The following is a 20,599-nucleotide window of genomic DNA, read 5'->3' on the forward strand; positions in this document are numbered from 1 at the left end:
TGTTCCTGATCACTTTCCTCTCATGCAAGTGCTTCAGGATTGATTCTTTGAGGACCTGCTCCATGATTTTTCCAGGGACTGAGGTGAGGCTGACTGGCCTGTAGTTCCCAGGATCTTCCTTCTTCCCTTTTTTAAAGATTGGCACTACATTAGCCTTTTTCCAGTCATCCGGGACTTCCCCGGTTCGCCACGAGTTTTCAAAGATAATGGCCAGTGGCTCTGCAATCACAGCCGCCAATTCCTTCAGCACTCTCGGATGCAACTCGTCCGGCCCCATGGACATGAAGGGATCATCCCAGAGAATAGCCATGTTTTCGGGTGGGGGGAGGTGTGTGCTGCACATCCACCCGAAAACCGCAGCCCCTCCTTTTAAATGTGAAACCCAGCCGGCATTGCTTGCTATGGGAAAGGATGGCGCTGCAGTTTGAAACCATTCCCACATGTCATGAAGGCGTAAGAAGCCAACCACGCGTACCAAAAGGCTTACCATGGCTGCCTGGAAACCGAATTCTGTTACCCAGCCATTTGTGATGTGTCACCATACTGGCAGGTGCTCAATATAAAAGGCAAAATGCGACCTTGTACCTAAAGCACATGTGCTGTGCTGTGAATTGCTTGATTCACTGTGAAAGAGTCTCCCTTTGGTTCTCAGAAATGTATCATCTTAAACTTTACTCTCCCTTTTTATCTCCCCCAGGTGCAAATGTTTCTATGCTCCCCGATCATCTCCATCCCTGAGGTTTTCGCAGATTAGAAGGCGAAAAAAATGCACTTGCGATGACATGTTTTCCGAGCTCATGAAGTCCTCCCGCACTGACAGGGCACAGCTTAATGCATGGAGGCATTCAGTGGCAGAGGCCAGGAAAGAATTAAGTGAGCGCGAAGAGCAGAGGCAGGAGGCGATGCTGAGGCTAATGGGAGAGCAAACGGACATGATGAAGCGTCTGTTGGAGCTGCAGGAAAGCCAACAATAGCACAGACCTCCACTGCATCCATTGTATAACCGCCTGCCCTCCTCCCCAAGTTCCATATCCTCCTCACCCAGACGCCCAAGAACATGGGGAGGGAGGGGGGGCACCCAGCCACTTGGAGGGAGGGGATAACTCAGTAGTTTGAGCGTTAGCCTACTAAACCCAGGGTTGTGAGTTCAATCCTTGAGGGGGCCATTGAGGGATCTGAGGCAAAAATTGGAGATTGGTCCTGCTTTGAGCAGGGGGTTGGACTAGATGACCTGCTGAGGTCCCTTCCAACCCTGATATTCTATGATTCCACTCCAGACGAAGGCCCAAACAACAGAAGGCTGCCATTCAAACAGTTTTGATTTGTAGTGTGGCTACAAATTCATGGTAAATAGGCCTAATGGCCTGTGATGGGATGTTAGATGGGGTGGGATCTGAGTTACCCAGGAAAGAATTTTCTGTAGTATCTGGCTGGTGAATCTTGCCCATATGCTCAGGGTTTAGCTGATCACCATATTTGGGGACGGGAAGGAATTTTCCTCCAGGGCAGATTGGAAGAGGCCCTGGAAGTTTTTCGCCTTCCTCTGTAGCATGGGGCACGGGTCATTTGCTGGAGGATTCTCTGCTCCTTGAAGTCTTTAAACTACGGTTTGAGGACTTCAATAGCTCAGACATAGGTGAGAGGTTTTTCACAGAAGTGGGTGGGTGAAATTCTGTGGCCTGCGTTGTTCAGGAGGTCAGACTAGATGATCATAATGGTCCCTTCTGACCTTAGTATCTATGAATCTACAATAAGCAATGTGGCCTTGTCCTTCCCCTCCTCCCGCACCCCACCCCACCTACCTTGTCAGTTATCTCACTTTTTTTTTAATTAATAAAGAATGTATGGTTTCAAAACAATAGTTACTTTATTTCCTTTGCCAGCTGTGATCAAAGGGGGGAGGGTGGTTGGCTTACAGGGAATTAAAATCAACAAAAGGGGTGGGTTTGCAGCAAGAAGAAACACATAAAACTGTCACACCATAGCCTCGTCAGTCATGAAACTGGTTTTCAAAGCCTCTCTGATGCGCAGCGCACCTCACTTTGCACTTCCAATCGCCCTGGTGTCTGGCTGCTCAAAACTGGCCACCATGCGATTTGCCTCAATCTCCCATCCCGCGATAAATGTCTCCCCCTTACTCTCACAGATATTATGGAGCACACAGCAAGCAGCAATAACAATGGGAATGTTGGTTGTGCTGAGGCCTAACCTAGTCAGCAAACAGCGCTAGCAAGCTTTTAAACGTCCAAAGGCACATTCTACCAACATTCTGCACTTGCTCAGCCTACAGTTGAACTGTTACTACTGTCCAGGCTGCCTGTGTACGGCTTCATGAGCCTTGGCAGCAAGGGGTAGGCTGGGTCCCCAAGGATAACTATTGACATTTCAACATCCCCAAGGGTAATTTTCTGGTCTGGGAAGTAAGTCCCTTCTTGCAACTGCTCGAACAGCCCGGAGTTCCTAAAGATGAGAGCGTCATGCACCTTTCCCAGCCATCCCACGCTGATGTCAGTAAAACGTGCCTTGTGATCCACCAGTGCTTGCAGCACCATTGAGAAGTACCCCTTGCAGTTTACGTACTGATTGGCAAGGTGGCCTGGTGCCAAGATAAGGATAGGCGTCTATCATAAATATAAAGGGAAGGGTAAACCCCTTTAAAATCCCTCCTGGCCAGAGGAAAAATCCTCTCACCTGTAAAGGGTTAAGAAGCTAAAGGTAACCTCGCTGGCACCTGACCAAAATGACCAATGAGGAGACAAGATACTTTCAAAAGCTGAGAGGAGGGAGAAAAACAAAGGGTCTGCGTCTGTCGGTACGCTGCTTTTGCCGGGGATAGAACAGGAATGGAGTCTTAGAACTTTTAGTAAGTAATCTAGCTAGGTATGTGTTAGATTATGATTTCTTTAAATGGCTGAGAAAAGAACTGTGCTGAATAGAATGACTATTCCTGTCTGTGTGTCTTTTTTGTAACTTAAGGTTTTGCCTAGAGGGATTCTCTATGTTTTGAATCTAATTACTCTGTAAGGTATCTACCATCCTGATTTTACAGAGGGGATTTCTTTACTTCTATTAAAAGTCTTCTTGTAAGAAAACTGAATGCTTTTTCATTGTTCTCAGATCCAAGGGTTTGGGTCTGTGGTCACCTATGCAAATTGGTGAGGATTTTTACCAAACCTTTCCCAGGAAGTGGGGTGCAAGGGTTGGGAGGATTTTGGGGGGAAAGACGTGTCCAAACTACGTTTCCCAGTAAACCCAGTTAGAGTTTGGTGGTGGCAGTGGAGATCCAGGGACAAAGGATAAAATTAATTTGTACCTTGGGGAAGTTTTAACCTAAGCTGGTGAAAGTAAGCTTAGGAGGTTTTCATGCAGGTCCCCACATCTGTTCCCTAGAGTTCAGAGTGGGGGAGGAACCTTGACAGCGTCTATCTCCCCACCACAGTTAGGGAACCCCATTGCAGCAAATCAATCCAGTATGACCTGCACATTTCCCAGAGTCACTACCCTTGATAGCAGAACGTCAGTGACTGCACTGGCTACTTGGATCACAGCAGTCCCCACAATAGACTTGGCCACTCCAAATTGATTCCCAGCTGACTGGTAGCAGTCAGGCATTGCAAGCTTCCACAGGGCTATCGCCACTTGCTTCTCAACTGTCAGGGCAGCTTCAGGGTATTCCTGCGCTTCAGGGCTGGGAAAAGCAACTCACAAAGTTCAAGAAAAGTGGCCTTACGCATGCGAAAGTTTCACAGCCACTGGGAATCATGCCATACCTGCAACACTATGCGGTCCCACTAGTCTGTGCTTGTTTGCCGGGCCTAGAATCGGCGTTCCACTGTATCAACCAGCCCCACTGCTGCCATGATGTCCCAACTGCCACAGCCCATGCTTTCAGGAATGTCTGTGTCCATGTCCTCATCACAATCGCCCTCGTGCTGGCGTCTCTTAGCCTGGTCCTGCACATACTCCAGGATAATGCGAGTGGTGTTTACAATGCTCACAACAGCAACGGTGAGTTGAGCGGGCTTCATGCTTGCAGTGGTATGGCGTCTCCACGGGTAACCCAGGAAAAAAAGGTCCAAAACAATTGTCTACCGTTGCTTTCATGGTGGGAGGGAGGGATGGAGGGGCACCGACGACACGTACCCAAAACCACCCTCGCCAATGTTTTTGCCCCATCAGGCATTGGGAGCTTAACCCAGAATTCCAATGGCCAATGGAGACTGCGGGATAGCTACCCACAGTGCACTGCTCCATAAGTCGATGATAGCCACAGTACTGAGGACACACTCCGCCGACTTAATGCGCTTAGTGGGGACATATAAAATCGACTGTATAAAATCGATTTCTAAAAATCAACTTCTACAAAATCGACCTAAATTCGTAGTGTAGACATACCCTTAAAAATGTAGGACTGCAAGGAACCTCAATAGGTCATCTAGTTCAGTCCTCTACACTGAGGCATGTCTAAGTATTATCTAGACCAGTGGTTCCCAAATGCGTTCTGCTGCTTGTGCAGAGAAAGCCCCTGATGGGACGGGACGGTTTATTTGCTTGCCGCGTCCGCAAGTTCGGCCGATTGCAGCTCCCAGTGGCCACGGTTGGCTGCTCAAGGCCAATGGGAGCTGCTGGAAGCAGCAGTATAACCCTCGGCCCGCGCCGCTTCCAGCAGCTCCCATTGGCCTGGAGCAGTGAACCGCGGCCACTGGGAGCCGCGATCGGCCAAACCTGCGGACACGGCAGGTAAACAAACTGGCCCAGCTCACCAGGAGATTTCCATGCACAAGCAGTGGAATATGTTTGGGAACCACTGATCTAGACCTTCCCTGACAGGTGTTCATCTACCTTGTTGTTAAAAACCTCCAATCACAGAGATTCCACAACATTGCTAGGTAATTTGTTCCTTACAGTTAGAAGTTTTTCCTAATGTCTAACCTAAATCTCCCTTGCAGCAAATCAAGCCCATTACTTCTTGTCCTGTCCTCAGTGATTAAGGAGAATAATTTATCGACCTCCTCCTTATAACAACCTTTTATGTGCTTGAAGACTTAGCATGTAATGTCCCCCTTCACTCTTCTCTTCATCTGTGCGCTAAATGTGCTTGCTGTGAGGTAGTATATTTTTAATATAAATTCTTCAGCACTGAAATACTCCCATCTAAAAGATTACGTAAGTCCACTTGTTTCAATCTTTCCTCATAGGTCATGTTTTCTAGACCTTTAATAATTTTTGTTCCTCTCCTCTGGATTTTCTCCAATTTGTCCACATCTTTCCCAAAGTGTGGTGCCCAGAACTGTACACTATACTACAGCTGAAGCCTTATTAGTGCTGAGTAGAGTGGAAGAATTACTTTTCATGGCTTGCTTACAACACTCCTGCTAATACAGTAGAACCTCAGAGTTATAAACACCATAGTTACAAACTGACCAGTCAACCACACACCTCATTTGGAACTGGAAGTATGCAATCAGGCAACAGCAGAGCCCCCCAAAAAAAAGCAAATACAGTACAGTACTGTGTTAAATGTAAACTACTAAAAAAATAAAGGGAAAGCAGCATATTTCTTCTGCATAGTAATGTTTCAAAGCTGTATTAAGTCAATGTTCAGTTGTAAACTTTTGAAAGAACAACCATAAAGTTTTGTTCGGAGTTACAAACTTTTCAGAGTTACGAACAACCTCCAATCCCAAGGTGTTCCTAACTCTGAGGTACTACCGTACATCCCAGAATGATGTTCACTTTTTTTACAATAGTATTATATTGTTGATTCATATTTAGTTTCTTATCCACTATAAACCCCGGATCCTTTTCTGCAGCACTGCCATTTTGTATTTGTGCAACCAATTGTTCCTTCCCAAATGTAGTATTTTGCATTTGTCCTTACTGAATTTCACCCTATTTATTTCAGTACATTTCTCCAGTTTGTCCAGATCATTTGAATTCTAATCCTGTCTTCCAAAAGGCTTGCAACCCCTCCCAGCCTGGTACTGTCTACATTTATAAATGTACTCTCTGTGCCATTATTCAAATCATTTATAAAGATAATGAACAGAATCAGACCCAGGACAAATCCCTGCAGGACCCCACTTGATATGCCATTTCAGCCCGATTGTGAACCACTGATAACTACTCTCTGAGTAGTATTCCAACCAGTTATGCACCCACCTTATAGTAAGTTCATCTAGGCTATATGTCTCTAGTTTGTTTATGAGAAGGTCATTTGAGACATCAGAAGCCTTATTAAAGTCAAGATATAGTGTTGATGGTGTCCATTCAAAAATGTAGTCTTCTAGCTAGAATCCCTGACCTTTGTTTAACAGCAGCCATTTACTATTTTTGTAATGGGACTTACCTAAATATAGACAAGGGAGATGATTTTGCATTGCAATTTCTTGAGCGCGTAAATGTTTCTTCACCGTGACTGGATAGTAGGTACCACCTTTGACAGTTGCATCATTAGCAACAATCAAGCACTCCACTCTGAAAAGTAGAAACTTTATGAGAACCAAACATATTTCCCAACTGACCTACTTTACCACTATAACCATGATAACTGCAACAATTTCCATCAGCATTAAATGTTTATTGCTTTAAAACTGTTCCACTGTTCGATATCTCTCTTCAAGGCTGCATGTGATTTCATGTCATATTTGCTTCCAGTTCTTATAAAAAATACTATTAATGAAGAAGCATCTGAAATCTCTAGTTTTAAAGAAAGCTGCACGCATTTTACTGAGCACAGCTGTTGTTAAACATTTTCTTATACTCTCAAAATCTGCTGCAAAGTGCATGTCCTTCTCGAAAAATCCCTATTTCTGTGTTCTGTATTGGCAGCATTCATATTCTGAGAAGGGGACCCATAGTATGACAGTCCAGTGTCAAAATATAAAGCAGTCCCCAAACCTTCTCTACAGTTGCATCAACTAAAGGAACAACTTTATAGCTTCAATTGTTGTTCATGTGGCAAAGCAATTGTTCTGTTGATTAGCAGTATGTAAGCTGAAAAAAAAAAGTTTACAATGCAGGGCTCCCACACTGTCAACGTCAACAGCGATATTACTTTTCAACATAAGGCCACCCACAAGACGTTAACGAAAAGAGAAAGTGTTATTTTAACATAACACACATGCTGGATTTAAAACCAACTGTAGCTAAATACACTTCGGAAATTCTCAGTCTAATACACTTTTGGAAGAAAAAAATACATTGTTTTCTTAACTGTACTTTGGCGCCTGGTTGAAAATAAAATACTTGCTGTCATCATTCCTGATGAAACTGGAAATAGTAATCAACAGTTATGACTAGATAGATATACCTGTATTATATTTGATGGCAGAAATGAGGCTCTTGATGTGTTAGCTTCAACATGGGAGTTTAGAACCAAGGAACTATGAATTTGTAATGTATTTTGTTAACTATTTCTTTTCAGTTCCAGATAAACTAACTTGGCTTCTTGGGTTATTGAGAGAATAAGAGACAGGTTCTCGGCTCAGAGTAGCTGAGGTGTGATAGTGGAGTGGAAAAGGTGTTTCTAAGATACATTTCAATCACCCAGTTCTGGGCTGTTCAAGGATGCTCTAAACTACGCTATCTGCAGTCATCCCACAGGGACCACTTCACCAGTCTAGAATCAGTGGACCACCATGTGATCTGCCCTTCCCCTCAGAACCTTAGCTGAGGCTGATAATCTGGCACTAAGACTCGTGTAGATATTTAAGCTGATTTTTAAAAAATTTGTTACTGACTTAACTCTGAGCCATTCTGTCTTTGCAGCACCATACCTTCATGCTAGAAGAGCCTGTGAGTGGCTCTACCTAGAATCTACCATGGATTCATACCAATGAATCCATGAATTACCCAGACAGACTGTGAAAGCAAAGTAGCAACAGTTAATTGCTCACTGATCAGCCAACTTATGTTAAAACAGAATAGGTGAAATCCACAAACACCAGAAATCTTCCAGAGTGACCCAGGTACTTGAAACTAAAAAAAAAAAAACCCTCCCCATTATTAGAAACAAACCCAAAGAACAGTTCCACCTCAGTGGCATCCCCTTAAAGCCACAAGCCATTTGAATGCCCTTACTAAAACAGATTTTATTTTGAAGAAAGGTAAATGGCTGTTCAGAATATTTTTTTTAAGAAAGAAATATGAGAGGAGCTTGGCCATTAAGCCATACATCGTGGGTGGCACAAGAAGGCACTGGATAAAATCATTACCCTCCTGGGGTTCCTTCAGCTTCCTGGCTCATCATCCCTAAAGTAATATCCCATTACACTAGTTTTAACAAGTGCATCAATCTCCCTTAGAGAGACTTTAAATGAGCACACCCCATTCTTAATCCAGGACACCTTTCCACATGTTTAAAATTGCCTTTCTACCTCACCTATGTCCTTGCACAATTAACCACATATTTCTCATCAGAAAGATAACACTGCAGCCTTCAAATGAGTTAATAGGGACGTTGCTACATGTATTGTCTAAGGTCTGATCTACACTAGAAAATTAGATCAGTTTAATGACATCAGTCAGGGGTGTGAAAAATCCACAACCAACCTAAATCCACCCACCCCCCACCCCCGTGTAGACAGCACTAAATTGACAGAAGAATTCTTCTGTCAACCTAGCTACTACCTCTCAGGGAGGTGAATTACCTACACTGATGAAAGAACCTCTCCCATTGGCATAGACAGCACAGCTGCAGAATTTTAGGTGTAAACAAGCCCTACGAATAAGAATAATAAGAACCCAGCTGAATCCTTTCCCTGAAGTCAAAACTAAATCGGCAGAATAGCCATTTTAGTAATCTTCTGGGTCATAGAAGTCAAGTACGAGAAAGCCTTCAACTTAATATTGGAAACAAAGTGCTAGATGGCTCCCAGGGCTGGAACTAGGAACCACACAAAAACATCCTCTTGCTTGTATAATAGACATAATATGTAGATCACTGGCAATTTCTTACCCCGACACTCTTCCAATGCCTGTGATAATGCCTCCTGCCGGTACCTCTTCATTACCATACAACTGGTAACCTGCAAACTGGGAGAACTCCAAGAATGGAGACCTAAAAAAATGACAAACATTTTGACAGGATTATTAACCGGAAGCAGCCTGACAAACATTATTTTCTTTTGTAAAGTTCATGGCTTTAAAATGTGTTCTTGCAATACATCTTCCAAACAATAGATATGTCAAGATTACGAACCAACACTACTTGCCAGCAGGGTGGATAAAAATCAATGATTTAAAAAAATAAATTCAAAATTGGATTTTTTTGAGGAAAAAACCTATCTAAAGATAGTTTTAATTAAGATACAATATAGCTCAAAGATATTTCATCATAGAATAGGGATTATAAATTCTAATTCTATAGTATGAGACAATATAGTCATATAATGTTTAAGAAAAGTTTTGTAAATGAGTTCCAATAGTTCATGGAATAGGGACCCCAATCTTATGGGGTTCCAGAGGCTTCTGTATAAATTATTTAGGTTAATCTTTCTATCTGCCCAATGGGACTCAGTGCTCTATCTAGAAGATACCATCAGAAATGCTTAGTTTTGCAGTTCTCAAACTGTGGATTTGTGTCTTCAAAGATAGCATGCATGTTAACAGCAAAAATGGTTTTAAATAAATAAATAAATAATATATAGAGGTGAGAAATAACAGACCTCAACCCTATTGTCCCTCTGCAATTTTGTGTACACCTCTCTCTGAAAGTGCAAAGTTTCAAAAAGTTCAAAGAATAGAAGATTGTTGGGGGCGGAATAGATCTGGACAAGGAGAAGTCGTCTGGAGACAAATGTAAGAAGGGAGGGACAGGCAGCAAAAACGAAAGTGAAACTGTTTGAGCAGCATATTCCAGAAGTCTGGAGGCCTTTCTGAGTGTAGCCTTCATTGATTTGGCATCTACCATACCATTCTTTCACTAGAAGGGAAAACCTATAATGGCAGCAGGCCATAAAAGAGACCCAGTTTGAGAATATTTTAATGAAGTTCCCCTACTTGTGGATAAGACAGGCATGCGTGCAAAATGCAAACAGTGTAACAGAGAAATTCAAGGCCTGGTTGCCCGAAAGAAACAACATCATGAGTAGCGTTCCTTCTCAGGAAGTAGCTGCATTGAAGATGATGAAAGGAACATGTCTGAACATGCAGGATCTTCAGGTTGGTAAACCTTTTTAATTTCAGACTTCTTTCCTAAGGACTGCCTGTCTTCCTTCTGGACTATTCTTGAATTCTCATGTTTGAGCAAAGAATATAGTTGTTATTTTATGGTACCATCATTTTAGATGCAGTTGCGATAAAAAATAAACAGCTGAAATAGGCAGATCTTCCTTTTACAATTTCATCTTTAAAGTAGTACTGAGTGTCAGTGAATGCAATGAGTAATACTAAATGAGCAGTATGCTAATAATAATTAAATAACTGCATTGACTTATTTTGTTAAGGAGAATCCATCCTCAACATGCAGGATTCTGAAGACTATCCACCTTCTAGATCACCATAATTTTCTATGTTTCAGAGTTATCTGCCAACGATAGTGTTTCAGTCACATCACGTATGTCATATAGCCACAGTATATCACCTATAGCAAAAAGAAAAAAAAATCTCCATCATCCAGAAATAACCATAGACAAATTTGTGAAAAGAACCAGCAGATTACAAAAAGAGGTAATGGAAGAAAAAATTGCCCAGTTTTATGCAACAAACTCTCCTTTCCGTATGATTGAGAACCCACACTTCATTAACATGGTTCAGTCATTAAGATCAGGATACAGTCCACCCAACGGAGCAGATGTCGCAGGCAAATTGCTGGATAAAGCATATGGAAGAGAAATTGAGCAGTGTGCAAAAGGTCTAGAGGGTGAAATTGTTAACCTGAGTCTTGATGGGTGGAGCAATGTCCACAATGATCCGGTTGTATGTGCTTGTGTGACAACAGAAGAAGGAAATGTCTTCCTTACAGAAACAATTGATACATCAGGAAATGCACACATAGCAGAATAGTTTCAAGAAGTAGCAGTAAAAGCTACAACAAACTGTGAAAAAAAATTCAAATGTCTAGTATGCAGCTTGGTCATAGACAATGCTGCAAATGTATCCAAGATGAGAAGAAATTTAGAAGAGATTTCCAAGCTAACAACATACGGTTGCAGTGCTCATTTGACGCACCTCCTAGTTAAAGACTTCAGTGTTCCAGAAATAAAGGCTAATGTTGTTGAAATTGCAAAATACTTCCGTAACAACCACTTTGCAGCAGCTGCTCTGAAAAAAGTGGGAGGAACCAAGTTAACTCTCCCACAAGACGTGCGATGGAACTCAGTAGTGGACTGTTTCGAACACTATATCAAGAACTAGCCTAATCTGATGACAGTTTGTGAACAAAATCGTGAAAAAATAGATGGCACTGTCACAGCCAAAGTTGTCAACATTGGGCTTAAGAGACATGTTGAACACATGCTGAGTACCCTGAAGCCTATTTCTGTAGCCTTGAACAAAATGCAGGGAAATAGCTGTTTTATTGCTGATGCTGTTGAAATTTGAAAGGAACTGAGTGAGATCTTAGAAAGAGAAATATGCAATGACAGCGTTAAATTACAAGCATTAAAAAAACTAATGGGACAAGCACTCTCTCCAGCTCATTTTCTTGCAAATATTCTCAATACTCGGTACCAGGGTCAAACCTTAACTGCTGAAGAGGAGTTGGCTGTGACATGGACATCCAGCAATCAGCCCTCCATAATGCCAACTATAATAAACTTCAGAATTAAGGGCGAACCATTCAAGAAATATATGTTTGCTGATGATGTTTTAAAGAAAGTCATAAACAGTGAACTGGTGGAAGTCACTTAAGCACTTGGATTCAGAGACTGTTGAAGTGATAATCTTCTGCTGGTGTAGAAAGAATATTTTCTTTCTTTAGACTAATTCATTCCAAATTGAGAAATCGTTTGGGACCTGAAAAAGCAGGAAAGCTTGTTTTTCTTTTCTAGATTACGAACAAACAGGAAAATGAAGGTGAAGATGACTGCGTCAGCTGCAGAAGCCAATATTTTAAGTTTCTCATGTTGACCAGGCTGACATAGTCTATTTAATTTTTGTTGGGTTTTTTTAAATATTTCATTTAACTATTTTAGTTAAAAACAATTTTAACAAAAATAAACCTGATTTTAAAAAACCTGAATGTTTAATTAACTTCAAAAATTCATGTTTGTTTTGTTAAAATATTATACGTTTGCTGTTGAAGAAAAAAATCCAGAATACATAATGTTGTTTTAGTTAAATAAAACAATTTAAATGTCTGTCTCGTGATGTTCTCCTCCTAATACAGCATGCCAAGAAAATCCTCCAAATATTAATGATTAACCTGTTGAATTGGAGATAGTTCACCTCCCAATGACTTCATAAATATCTGCTTCAATTACCTTTGGTAACTGAAATAACCAAACAATCATTCATTTTCTGATATAGCTGTAAAACTAATCTGGAAAGTTTTCAAAATAAATCACTTTAAAAATTTATGGTGTGTACCTTCTAAAAATGAAACCTGAGTTGTGAAGAATATATATGGAGGTTATAACAACCAACAAGAATGCACTTTTATGTAGAAATCCATGATTAAATCTAGTCTTCCTGACTAGTGATTTAAATCAAATCCACCCTGCTTGCCAGTAGTTTAGGAACTTCAATAAAAGAGACAGTTCTGTTAGTTTACACAACACAAAAGAGTATATGATGCTTTATAGCCAAAAATAAATTACCCACCCTGGATCTATGAGTCTGTCAATTCTCTCTCTGGGTAACAGCTTTCCTCTTGATGTATGAAGCTTCCGTGCCTTTTCTCCACCCCCTGTGATACGAGGTCATTCATTAGATCTACTGTACACATATATGAATAAATCACTATTAACACTTAACATAGAATGAAAACAGATCTGAATTCTCAATTACAAAAATACAGACCTTAAGGAGACAATATATTTAATAGAGCTGACATTTTAGATGACTGATTTAAGATGATGATGCAGATAATTCTGTCTGTCATATGTTCTAAGTTACTTTTTCTACATTCTTTACTAACAAAGTTTGAAAACAAATAAACTCTCAGCTAATACAGCTCATCTGCTGCTGTCATCTGGAGTTTTCATTTTGACAATGAACTAACAGAGCACTCAAAAACTTACTTTTCAGGGATCATAGGAAGGAGACATGGGTTGTGTTAATTTCCCTACAGCACATTCTAAATTGCTTTGCTAAGCTCAGTTTTAAATTGCTCAACTGATGGGAGATTTCTCGGGAGATTACTCTAGAGTGTAGAAGACCTCACAGTCGGGGTGTACACCATTTCCTTTTGCTCCTCTTCATCCATTCCTTCATTATCTAACTTTGGACCACCCTAAATTATACCTCTCATTTCTTGGCGTTTAACACCATTCCAACACTTGTTGCCAGCTGACATCTCTCACCCTCTTAGTAGCAGTGGCATGTATCATTTTATATTTCCTCAGAAACTAACCCCACAGATGTCAGTGAAGGCTAATTCAGTGAGAGCCATTCCTATTGATAGGGTGAAAGAGAGATACTTACCCTTTAGATTTATGCCAGACAGACACCTAATCATTTTTGTATGCTTTTATGCCTTTTCATTACACTATAGACTTCACAACTTCAGTGAATTCCACAGACTGAAGGGTAAACTAATGCTCAGGAGGAATTTAAGTGAGCAGGATAAAGTAGAGTGACTGCAATACTTTGCTTTTCTCCTATCCCCATCTGATGGAAAAACATAGGAAGAGTCACAGAAACAAACAGCCCTATCCTATTAGTCCTGAGCACCACTGGGAGTCACTGATCACCCTTCACATCCACTGAAATTAATGGGAGACAATGATATTCAGCACTTCCCAGAAGAAAATCTGGAGCCCAATCCTGCAAGCAAGTAATAACGATAAAATTAAACATGCAACCTTAATTCTGTTCCCTTCCAAAGGTGTGGAAGAAACTGTATTGTAAAATTTGAGAAATAGCAATTTAACAAATAAACTCTCATAATGCAGACAAACAAAGGGTCAGAGTTGAAGTTGGAGATCCAGCCCTGTTAGTTGTGCAGTTGGAGGTCCACCACAGTTAGTTGTGCAGCCCTGATTTTAAATTTTATATTCTTCACTTAGTTGGAATTAGTCAATTTGGATTTTACTATCATTGAAGATTAATCCCTGTGTTTGTAGTTTTCCTATAATACAAGGCATAGCTAAGTTCCTCAAAGGTCATCTCTGTAAACTGAGCGTATATCTACACTACAGCAGCACAGCTATGGCTGTAGTGCTGTACTATAGTTGCTTCTTACACTGACAGAAGGGTTTTTTCCATCTATGTAGTTAACCCTCGTCTCCGTGAGGCAGTAGTTAAATCAACAGAAAAATTCTTTCATGGACCTAGCTGCTTCTACACCAGGTTTTAGGTCAACATAACAATATCTCACAGGGCACAAAATTTTTCAAAGCCCTGAGCAACGTAGAGAGGACAATCTAATTTTTAGGTGTAAACCAGACCTGATACACTAATTGACAACTTGAAAAGAAGTGTATTTGCCCAGCTGACTGGTTATAAAGGCAAAAAGCATAGCAACAGACTGGAATGAAGAAGGGAAAACAGCTGAAGTGAAAAACGTATCAGTAAAAGTCTCTTATTAACAATCCTATTTGTTTAAACGAATACTGTCATTAAATTCATTAAAACAACATACTTAGCTGTTCCTAAGATGTTAGGAATTTAAAATTATTTCATTTTAATAATCAACTTTCTACTACTTATTCAGTTTGCTTACTTTTTGCCTTTCTCTCAGCTTAGACAATGAAAGATACAGATACAGATGCAAGATACAGTTTCTTTAAGTCAGCTTCACTTTCCTTTAGAGTCTGTTTCTAGTTACTTTCAGGTCCTTATGCACCAGCACACAGCTGTGCTATTTGAATGGCAAGCATAGGGTACATTAATTTAAAAACTTCACTGCAATTTTTTTAAAATGTCATGGAAACATGTTATTGGTGTCAGATTTTTGTTAAGGTTTATTATTATTATGGCAAAACCTTATTGAACCAAATTAGACCTGATGTTATCCCTTCAAAGTTTTCAACTAATGGAAGAAGAAAAGGAGTACTTGTGGCACCTTAGAGACTAACCAATTTATTTGAGCATAAGCTTTCGTGAGCTACAGCTCACTTCATCGGATGCATACTGTGGAAACTGCAGAAGACATTATATACACAGAGACCATGAAACAATACCTCCTCCCACCCCACTCTCCTGCTGGTAATAGCTTATCTAAAGTGATCACTCTCCTTACAATATCTATGATAATCAAGTTGGGCCATTTCCAACACAAATCCAGGTTTTCTCACCCTCCGCCCCCACCCCCACATAAACTCACTCTCCTGCTGGTAATAGCCCATCCAAAGTGACCACTCTCTTTACAATTTTCAGAGTAACAGCCGTGTTAGTCTGTATTCGCAAAAAGAAAAGGAGTACTTGTGGCACCTTAGAGACTAACCAATTTATTAGAGCATAAGCTTTCATGAGCTACAGCTCACTTCAATCTCTCTGGTCACGCAATCACAGACATGAAGGTCGCTATCTTAAAACAAAAAAACTTCAAATCCAGACTCCAGCGAGAAACTGCTGAATTGGAATTCATTTGCAAATTGGAAACTATTAATTTAGGCTTAAATAGAGACTGGGAGTGGCTAAGTCATTATGCAAGGTAGCCTGTTTCCTCTTGTTTTTCCCTACCCCCCCCCCCAGATGTTCTGGTTTAACTTGGATTTAAACTTGAAGAGTGGTCAGTTTGGATGAGCTATTACCAGCAGGAGAGTGAGTTTGTGTGTGTATGGGGGTGGGGGGGATGTGAGAAAACCTGGATTTGTGCAGGAAATAGCCCAACTTGATTGTCATGCACATTGTGTAAAGAGTTGTCACTTTGGATGGGCTATCACCAGCAGGAGAGTGAATTTGTGTGGGGGGGTGGAGGGTGAGAAAACCTGGATTTGTGCTGGAAATGGCCCACCTGATGATCACTTTAGATAAGCTATTACCAGCAGGACAGTGGGGTGGGAGGAGGTATTGTTTCATATTCTCTGTGTATATATAAAGCCTGCTGCAGTTTCCACGATATGCATCTGAGGAAGTGAGCTGTAGCTCACGAAAGCTTATGCTCTAATAAATTGGTTAGTCTCTAAGGTGCCACAAGTACTCCTTTTCTTTTTACTCTCTTTACAATGTGTATGATAATCAAGGTGGGCCATTTCCAGCACAAATCCAGGTTTTCTCACCCCCCCACTGGATTTGTGCTGGAAATGGCCCACCTTGATTATCATGCACATTGTAGGGAGAGTGGTCACTTTGGATAAGCTATTACCAGCAGGAGAGTGAGTTTGTGTGTGTGTGTTTTTTGGAAAAAAAAAGGGGGTGGGGGAGTGAGAAAACCTGGATTTGTGCTGGAAATGGCCCACCTTGATTATCATACAAGAGAAATCATGCAAGAGAGAAAGATGAAAACACAGGTCTCTGTCAAACTGGGGAAAAATTCCTTCCTGACGCCACATATGATGATCAGTTAGGCCCTGAGCATGTGAGAAAGAATCAGCCAGCTGAGAGAGAGAGAATGCCACCTCAGATCACTGGCACACCCTGTTCAGTATCCCATCTCCTACCATGGCCATCTCTGATGCTTCAGAAGAAGAGACCAAAAACTCTTGCAGAAAATTTTTTTCTTGGGCAGGGCGGGAGGGGGAGGAGAGGGCATTCTTTCCTGACCTTTGCAGGTGGCTGGGTGAAGCCCTGAAGCATGAGCTTTAGGAACATAAATGAGCTCTGCCCCCTACTGACACGAGAAACCCTATCACACAACACACTCATAAATGTGTCCAGTTATTAAAAAATAAGATCAGTTAAGATAAACTCTGTAAAAAATAAATCCAGGGCTACTTTAAATAATGTTCTAAAATCACATACACAGAACTTACCTAATCTGATTTTTTCTGCTAGCTCTTGGAGTTCAGTTACTAATGCTTTCATTCGTTCATAGTTTTCCTAGATGGGGGGAAAAGGAGAGCGTTTAAACTTTAACCAACATTAATAGCACTATATTTTAATAGAGAATCATGTCACAGGAAAATGTGTTAGATACTGGTGATATCACATTGTTTGTTCCTCTTCAAAAAAGTTTATATTTTCTTCACACTAATAACAAAATTTTCACTTATCTTTTATCCAAGCATCTCAAAGTGCTTTCAAACAAGCCTCACAAGAGCTCTAGTGGAGTTAGATTCTCAGAAGACTTGTTTTATGTTTCAGTCCATCAGAAATCAGCTTATCCATAAAAGGAGGCTATGGCGGGGGAAGCGTGCTCGGGTTTTTTCCCTTAAGTTTTAAGTTTTGTTTTTAACTAATCATAATAACATACATCAGAAGGACTCAGTTCAAATGCTAGTACTCCTACTTTGTGCCAAAAGTTCATTGGTTCAAGTCCCAGCCTGAGGAGAAGTTAAAACTCAGATTCTCTATACTTATTCCAGCTGACTACTTAGGTATAAGCTAGGGCTGCCAAGCAATTAAAAAAATTAATCATGATTAATCGCACTGTTAAACAATCTGTCATTTATTTAAATATTTTGGATGTTTTTTACATTTTCAAATATATTGATTCCAACTGCAACATAGAATACAAAGTGCACAGTGCTCACTTTATATTTATTTTTGACTACAAGTATTTGCACTGTAAAAAACAAAAAAGAAATGGTATTTTTCCAATTCACCTAATACAAGTACTGTAGTGCAATCTTTTTGTCATGAAAGTTGAACTTATAAATCTAGAATTATGTACAAAAAAAATGCATTCAAAAATAAAACAATGTAAAATTTTAGAGCCTGCAAGTCCACTCAGTCCTACTTCTTGTTCAGCCAATCGCTCAGACAAATAAGTTTATTTACATTTGCAGGAGATAATACTGCCCACTTCATGTTTACAATGTCACCTGAAAGCGAGAACAGGTATTCTCATGGCACTGTTGTAGCCGTGTCGCAAGATATTTATGTGCCAGATGCGCTAAAGATTCATATGTCCCTTCATGCTTCAACCACTATTCCAGGCAACATGCATCCATACTCGAAAATTATCCAAAGCAGTGCACACCAACGCATGTTCATTTTCATTATCTGAGTCAGATGCCACCAGCAGAAGGTTGATTTTCTTTCTGGTAGTTCGGGTTCTGTAGTTTCTGCATCGGAGTGTTGCTATTGTAAGACTTCTGAAAGCATACTCCAAACCTTGTCCCTCTCAGATTTTGGAAAGCACTTCAGATTCGTAAACCTTGGGTCAAATGCTGTAGCTATCTTTAGAAATCTCACATTGGTACCTTCTTTGCGTTTTGTCAAATCTGCAGTGAAAGTGTTCTTAAAATAAACAACATGTGCTGGGTAATCATCCCAGACTGCTATAATGTGAAATATATGGCAGAATGCAGGTAAAACAAAACAAGAGACATACAATTCTCCCCCAAGGAGTTCAGTCACAAATTTAATTAACGCATTATTTTTTAATGAGCGTCATCAGCATGGAAGCATGTCCTCTGAAATGGTGGCTGAAGCACGAAGGGGCATAAAACTGTGATTAATTTTTTTAATTGTGATTAATTTTTTTGACTTAACTGCGATTAATCGACAACCCTAGTATAGGCTAAAGACACCAAGATGCTTATCAAAGAAAGAATAGAAATATCCTGGTGTCCTCAGCAACATCCCTTCTTTTAATAAAACGGGCTCTAATGTTTTTGGATGTGAGTAATCCATTAATGAGCTCATAATTACTGCCCTGTTTGCCAGGGTCACTGCACAAAATTACTATTGCAGCATACCTCAGTAATTAAAGATACTATCCCACCATATTCCAATATGGCTTTTTAAAGACTCTAATGAGAGTTGCTCTTTTTAAATATAGATAGCTTACATATACACACATATACAGGGTATAGTAGACAAAGAAAGAAGACAATAGCTATTGTGCACTCATTCATATTGAGTTATCTTATTGTTATCCAGTTAGAAAATATAGAACTCTGCTTTAATATCAATAGAACCACTCTGTTTAATTCTGAAAATGTAGAATTGTTAATCAAAGTTGTCCCCCAGATATCTAATGAGTCTCACAACAATAAGGCTTTCTCAGGTCAACACAATACCCTGACTCACTCCTTTAGTCACAGAAAGGGCACAATGGTGGTGGAGCGGAAGAGGAAAAGAAAGAGATGAAGTGCGCACATGCAGAAAACAAACAAACAAACACTAAGACAATTTTCATTTGAGTTATTTTAATTTCATACTAAGTCATAGTCTGTCGCAAAAGATCATCACATGCATTCTGAAGTTATTACTGGAAGCTGAGAAATGCATTTTAAAATATCTTTACTGAAAAGTGAAAACATATGGTCTTAATAAAGGGCTTTAAAATTTTGCCAGTCACCTAGTAGTCAGAGCTGATATAAAAGATGTGTGGGTGGAGACCCATCAGCAAGATCCAAGGACACACTTTGATTTAAAAAATCCAGCTCTCAACCCCCCCATACCAGCTCCTGAAAAAGGGTTCATATTCTTAGCAAGGTGCTTTCCTGGGACACTGCTTATATGTGCCATCTTTATTTATCACCCTTTGGCTAATAAGCAACTGATAAGACTGAAGCCTCTACCCTCAGCTGCTGGAAGAGAGATTCTCTCTTTCACGTACTACCACTCTATAGCCTACTGGCTGCTTTGAGTATGGGGAATCTCCACAACCCTACACCCCTCCCTGCACTTTCCAGGCTCCTGGTGGGGGAGGGGGAGGAAGTGGTCTATTATGCTTCATTCCTCTTTCAGCCTTTTTCTTTATTTTTATTTTAATCCCCTCACCTTGCAAATAGCTCCAGTACCTACTTCCACTGTTCACCACTTTCCTAAATAGTAAGTACACATTGCAATTGATTATTGCTAGTTTTACTGGTGTCACAGGATTCCCAATAGCAAGCAAAAAACTGACCAGTCTTGTTAATTTCACTGCTCTGCCGCAGCAGTTGTGCAAAAGCTCTCAGCAGACTAAGGGAGACAAAACTGCATTCAGTTCACATCCAAAAGATTCTCTTTGTAGACTTATTGATTAGCTTTTTCTTTTATCAGAGAGTCTAAGGCCAGAAAGGACGACTGTGATCACCTAGTCTGACCTCCACTATAACACAGCACATAGAACAGGGGTGGCCAACCTGTGGCTCCGGAGCCACATGCGGCTCTTCAGAGGTTAATATGCGGCTTCTTGCATAAGCACTGACTCCAGGGCTGGAGCTACAGATGCTAACTTTCTAATGTGCCAGGTGGTGCTCACTGCTCAACCCCAGGCCCTGCCCCCACTCCATCCCTTCCCCCAAGGCCCCTGCCCCTTTCCCCGAGCCTGCCATGCCCTTACTTCTCTCCTCTCCCTCCCAGAGCCTCCTGTGCATGCGAAACAGCTGACTGCGGGAGGTGCTGATCCACATGGCTGCTGGTGGGCGGGAGGCACTGGGGGGGTTGATGGGGA

At 40.8% G+C, this 20,599-nt stretch overlaps 1 protein-coding gene across 2 annotated transcripts in view; it reads right to left on the bottom strand.

The window, feature by feature from the left end:
* The window catches only part of MCCC2 (methylcrotonyl-CoA carboxylase subunit 2), a 91,582-nt gene that overhangs the window by 66,003 nt on the left and 4,980 nt on the right, over nucleotides 1-20,599 (bottom strand). For both annotated transcript variants that reach the window (XM_073344321.1, XM_073344319.1), the window contains 4 exons: nucleotides 17,022-17,088; nucleotides 12,766-12,850; nucleotides 8,960-9,061; nucleotides 6,350-6,477 (listed from right to left, as the gene is read on the bottom strand). In XM_073344321.1, coding sequence (XP_073200422.1) covers nucleotides 6,350-6,477; nucleotides 8,960-9,061; nucleotides 12,766-12,850; nucleotides 17,022-17,088 — 382 coding nt within the window. The remainder of the gene's footprint in view (nucleotides 1-6,349; nucleotides 6,478-8,959; nucleotides 9,062-12,765; nucleotides 12,851-17,021; nucleotides 17,089-20,599) is intronic.

Source organism: Lepidochelys kempii, chromosome 5 (genome assembly GCF_965140265.1).
Source record: "Lepidochelys kempii isolate rLepKem1 chromosome 5, rLepKem1.hap2, whole genome shotgun sequence".
NCBI classification, from domain to species: Eukaryota; Metazoa; Chordata; order Testudines; family Cheloniidae; genus Lepidochelys; species Lepidochelys kempii.